The following is a 6000-nucleotide window of genomic DNA, read 5'->3' on the forward strand; positions in this document are numbered from 1 at the left end:
CAAGTTTGGGAGCAGTCGGGGCAGTGTGGTGAGGTCCCATTGAGCCACAGTTACATAGCAAGACACTGTCACCGGTGACATGGCTCACAGTGTGTCTTAGTTTGCTTCACTATTGCTGTGATGAAACACCATGGCCAAAAGGGACATGGCGGGAAAAGGGTTATGTGGCTTACGTATTCTGAGTGGCTGGGGACAGCGAAGGCAGAAACTCAAACAGGGCAGGGTCCTGGAGGCAGGAGCCGATGCAGAGGCCATGGGGGGGGCTGCTTACTGGCTCACTCCCCTGGCTCGCTCAGTTTGTTTTCTTACAGAACCCAGGACCACCAGCCCAGGGATGGCTCCACCCACAGTGGGCGGGGCCCTCCCCATCAATCACTATTAAGAAAATGCCTACAGCAGAATCTCAAGAGTTTTCTCTATTGAGGCTTCCCCCACTCAGAAGACTCTAGCTTGTGTCAAGTTGACATAAAACTGTCCAGCACAGAGGTAAAAGCACTTGCTGCACATACACACCAACCTGGTTTGGTCTCCAGATCCTCACAGTGGAAAGAGAGAACAAATTCCTGAAAGTCCTCTAACCTCCACTCAAGTAAATACACATACATGTGAGCACACGTACCATACACACACACACACACAGTTGCTCACTATATACATGCACACACACCATACATGTGTGCACACCATACACACTCACACACAATACACACACATCATATACCCACATACAGGTGCTCACACACATCACACACACACACACACACCATAGATACATACACACATACATACACAATCACATGTACTTACACACCATACATACATGCATACTCCCATGCATACCATATACACACATACATATACTCCCACACCATACACATACATGCACACACCATACATACACTTGCACACTGTACACATGCACATGATCACATACCATACACATGCACACACCATTCACATACATACCATACACACACTCAACATAGATGCACACTCACTCACATGCATTATACATACCATACACATGCATACACATACTCACACACCATATACACACATGCACACTCACACACATATCATATATCCACATACAGGTCATACAGGTGTGCTTGCACACACACACACACACACACACACACACCACTCACACACACACACCATATACACACATACGGGTGCAAACACCATAGATATACATGCACTAACACACTATACACACACATACACATACTCACACACCATACATACATGCACTCTACCACATATACCATATACATACACTTCCACACCATACAGACACATGCACACACACACACTATACACACACTTGCATGCACATGTACACACACTTGCATGCACATGTGCACACACCACACATATGCACACATTCATAGATGCTGTATACACACATACATATGCACACACATGCATACATTACATGTACACACATACACATACACATGCATACTCATACAAAATTTTTAAGTCAAATACTCAATTTGTCAATGGATATGAAAACAATTTACAGCTGAATTATGGTGGCTTCCATTTGTCGTCTCAAAGTGAGGGAGGCTGACAGAGGATTGATACAGACCAGCCTGGCCTACACAGTGGACACCAGGTCTACAAGACACTGCCTCGAAACAGTGCACAGCAGTGTGTGCGCTGGAATTCCAGACCACACTCAGTACGGTGCGTTAGAAGAGAGACCTGTGTGCAGTCCACGGTGCACACCATGCTGATGGCAGACCGTGTGCGGACTGGCGGGAGGGATGGAGGGATACACGGACATACCCAGCTGCTGTGGTACTGTCACCGTCTGCCTCGTGCTTGTCATTCCACTCCTGAGCGCAGAAGCAGGAGACACACGCACACTGTGAGGCCCAGCCTCTGAACCACCGTTACTGTCTTGAGAGTCACGCGGTATTCTCACTTTTCACTCACTGCTTGGCTGTGACCCTTGACCTTTCCAAGTCTAGTTATCTTTGCTGGGTCAGGGAAGGTGTGACTTCATCCAGCCTTGCTGGGTGCCACCAGCTGGAGAGGCCATGTCGCATGCGAGCACGGGTGCTTTCCAGCTCAACCCCTACAGAACTGGACAGAGCGGAGCCCCGGCTCTGAGGAGGCACGTGTCACATACAGGTTTCTTTTCAGTAAGATCTTCTTAGTGAAATGAAAAATCACCCAAGAGAGCTGGTGATGTGGCTCAGAACATGGGGCCCCAAGCTCAAGCCCTGGCACCTCAAAAACAAGTAAATGAGTATATAAATTACTTTAAAATAACAGGAAAGGGTTTTTTGTTTTTTGTTTTGTTTTTAAAGGCAGGAGATGCTGGGAAGATGTCCCAGGGGTTAAAGGCACTGGATGATCTCCCAGCAGACCTGGGTTTAGTTCTCAGCACCCACGTGGTGGTTCACAACCATCTGTAATTCCAGTTCCAGGAGATATGACACTCTCTCTGGCCTCCAAGGGAACCAGGCACACATGGGGCACACAGACATATATACAGGCAAAATAGCCATGCGTGTAAAAACTGTGGTTTTTTAATTTAAAAAAATGAACATATGTATTAAAATTCCAAAAGTAGGGCAGCATTACTTTCAGGAAAAAGTAGATTTCAAGACAGGTGTTCAGCTCGAACAGGAGGAGGATGTCTTCATTTGAAGTAGACAAGTCTGGGGCCTGCCTTGAGGGCGGAAAATGCCTTGCTGGGTTTGATTGGTTGGTGAAGAGCTCCCTTCTCAGTCCGTCCAGAAACAAATGCCAATTGGTTTGTGAGTTTGTAATGTGAGCATTAGAGTTTGGCTAAGCTGCTTATCCAACTGCGCATAACAGAAAAGAATCCAACTACACGTAACACGTAACTACGCGCAACAGAAATCCTAGTTTCCTAAGAATCAGCAGGCCATTTTCAAACACAGATCTCTAGCTCAACCTACCTGGGAAACTTCAGTACACCCCGGGAGGAGGAAAGTGCCCAGTCATTGCCTGTGACCAGTTTAGTTTGTCAGGAGCTGGTGGCCGTGGGTGACACTCTCCCATCACTTCCGTCCCTCAGGAGCCTGTTCCGGAGTCAGCCGTGATGTACTGAAGCTCGAACCCCACACACAGCCAGTGACCCACTGCCTCCGGCTGCACACGACAGTGCCTTGACCCAACAGCCATCAAGTACTGTGTGGATCTCCACTGAGGCGAGAGCCGTGGGGGAGGGGCGGCTGCAGTGCCCTGCTGCACCAGGCTGTCCTGACGCCTCACCCAGAGGGCCTGTCTCCGTCTGCAACGTCTCGCCCACTCTCTCTCTGCCTTAGGCTCCCAGGGGAATCTGAGACCGAATATCCAGACGCTGGCTTCCGACAGCAGGGCCCTCCCTGTGTTCAGTTGTGCCTGTTTGGTTTGCTCCTGTGTGCTGTCTTTACCAGCCCTGTGTGTTTTTAATTCCCATCAACAGATCGTCCAATAGAAAACTGATGGAGAGGAGCTGGGGGCTAGGAAGGTGGGGGTTGTTACCATTCCTTAATCTTGCTTGTCACCTCCAAACAGACGCTAAGAGCAGGGGGCCCTAGAAACAGTCTTACTGGGGAATGCTTGGCCACCTCCAGCTAAGCCCCCAGACCTCAGACCCCAGCCCCATGCCTCTGTCCTCCCCATTGCTTAGCAGTAAGCAACCACAGAACAAAAAGCTTTGGTCAACCAATGTCGTTCCCGGGTCTCTCTGAAGCCACATCTTATTCTGAATTCGGGGTTCTTGCATGGATTGACTCAGGGGGAAAGGGGCCTAAGGGACAATGTCACTATTAGTCTGACTTAAACGACACTGTTCAAAGTCAATGTACTGTGGCTTGGTCAAGAATGGGCCATTGTAGAACAGAAACACACGAGAAAAGTGTTCCGTGCTCCAAAATACATCTCCTGCCAAATTCAACAGGATTCAAAACACTAGTTATGATGAAGGTGGTCAGCAAACCCCCTTAGAGCAAAGCAGTGCCGACTGTGACGGCCACAGAGGTGACCCTCGCCCCAGGTTCACTGTCTGTCTCAGGGCAGGGGCTGGAATAAATGCATGCCTATATAAAGTGTGTTTATTCACACACATAGGACTGACACTGTGCTGTGCTCGCTGGGCGCCTGCAGCGGGTTTTTAACGTCGGCTTCTGGAACTTTCTGAATCAAGGGGCGCAGTGAGGAGAGGGTAAAGGAGGAGGCACGGCGGCGGCCATTAGTGCTGGCTTTGGAGGACACGGTGTGCCCAGTTTTGTCTAGTGTCTCTCTCCTATGGTTTTCCAGAATCCATAACGGAAGGTCAGACCAGTGAACTTGCTGAAGCCCTACATGTGAGCTGGTTCTAACTGGAATGCCCCCCCCCAGCCCCCAGAAGCCCAGCCCTGTCTTCTCTGGTTCTCCTGTGCAGACTTGAATGAACTGCTCTCCCTGTGTTGTGTGCCATTGCTGCTGATGGGGGTCCCTGTGTCTTCCCATAATGCTCCTGCTGATGTGTGTGTCACCCCAGAGAAAGAACTCCATGGAAACAGTAAACCTTTGGCATTTTATCCAGTGGGTTTGGTTCACACTAAAACGACGTTTTAAAAACACAACAAAAAGATCTGACTTGCAAACAGGACGTTTTTCCTTAGGAGGCAGGAGGCTGCCTTTGTGCTAACAGTGTTAAAATACTCAGTTTTCTTTTGAAAAAGCGTGCACTGTGTAAGCCTTGCAAAAAAGATAATAATAATAACAGAGAAAAAGCCTGTTCTATGGCATTTGAACTTTTATAAAAGGTTTCCTTGTGCCAAATAAGTACAAAGATTTAATTTACTATTTAAACCATAAACATGCTATAGTTCCAGAAATTATTTTGTCATCATTGATTTTGATCTTTAGTGTTGATATTTATATTTAGATTAATTTTTATAAATGAAATATTTTGGTGGTTTAAGAAAATGAGGATGAGAAGGATACTATCTCTGATGGCTTCTCAACGCCTTCATGTCTCACACACACACACGGCCAAGAATCACTGTCAAGAGAAACACAACCAAGCAGTAAAGTCACCTATGAAAACAGTCTGCGTGTGTGTGGTATTTATTTATTTGCTTATTTTGGTGAGAAGAGTCTAGGAGTCCCTGTCCCTGTCCCTGCCTACTTTCACTACACCCACATGGGTCTCTTTCTCTAGTGAAGCAAGGCAGCTTCCCAACGACCCATCCTCTCTGGAGGTAGAACCAGCAACTCCAAAGTTGAGGAGGTCAGTTCTGATTTTGCCTTGCCCCTGCCTCTAGATATTTAGATGACACCTACTCTCTGTCACTTCATCTGTCTGTGTATATTATATATCTATAGATGTGTATGTATGCATGAGTGTACACTAGCATGTGTATGTACACGTGCCCACGTGTGCAGGTCAGAGATTAATGCCAGTGTCTTTATCAACCTCTGTCCACCTTACTTTTTGAGGCGGGGACTTCCAGTGAACCTGGAACTCCCTCATTTGCCTAGACTGGCTGACCAGCAAGCTCCAAGAAATCTACCTTCCTGTCCCTCTGTGTTCCCCAGTGCACATTGGGGATTAGAGGTGTGGACATTGGCTGTTTGCATCTCTTACTTGGGTGTTGGGTATCTGGACTCAGATCCTCACACCTGCACATGTATTTTGCTGACACATCCACCTCCCTGGCCCGTGTGGATGCTTCGGCCTATGCCCCCAGAAGACTGCTTCTAGCAGCAGGAGTAGGTACCAAGCATCATCCACTGCACAGGGTGACAGCCACAGCAAAGAATGGTCTGGCCCAGACTGCTCACACACTGCAAGTAAGAACCCTGAGTCGGTTAGACCCTAGAGGTTAACCCAGATGTCAGTGGGGAGTCCCTCGCCTGCCTCTGTAGGCGCTATGAATAGTCAGTCACTCCTCCCACTGTTTTGCAGGCTTGGAAGTTTGTCACATCCTGGTATGCCCAGGACACTCCTGCCAACCACGAATGGGAGTAGAAACCCTCTACTAATTT

At 48.0% G+C, this 6000-nt stretch overlaps 1 protein-coding gene across 2 annotated transcripts in view; it reads left to right on the forward strand.

Annotated features, from left to right (window-relative positions):
- The window catches only part of MYRIP (myosin VIIA and Rab interacting protein), a 157440-nt gene extending 152401 nt beyond the window's left edge, over positions 1–5039 (forward strand). For both annotated transcript variants that reach the window (XM_080934275.1, XM_080934276.1), the window contains exon 17: positions 3059–5039. In XM_080934275.1, the coding sequence (XP_080790401.1) occupies positions 3059–3091 (33 nt within the window). In that variant the 3' untranslated portion in view covers positions 3092–5039. The remainder of the gene's footprint in view (positions 1–3058) is intronic.
- Positions 5040–6000: the final 961 nt, after the last annotated feature.

Source organism: Micromys minutus (assembly GCF_963924665.1).
Source record: "Micromys minutus genome assembly, chromosome: 21".
Lineage (NCBI taxonomy): Eukaryota > Metazoa > Chordata > Mammalia > Rodentia > Muridae > Micromys > Micromys minutus.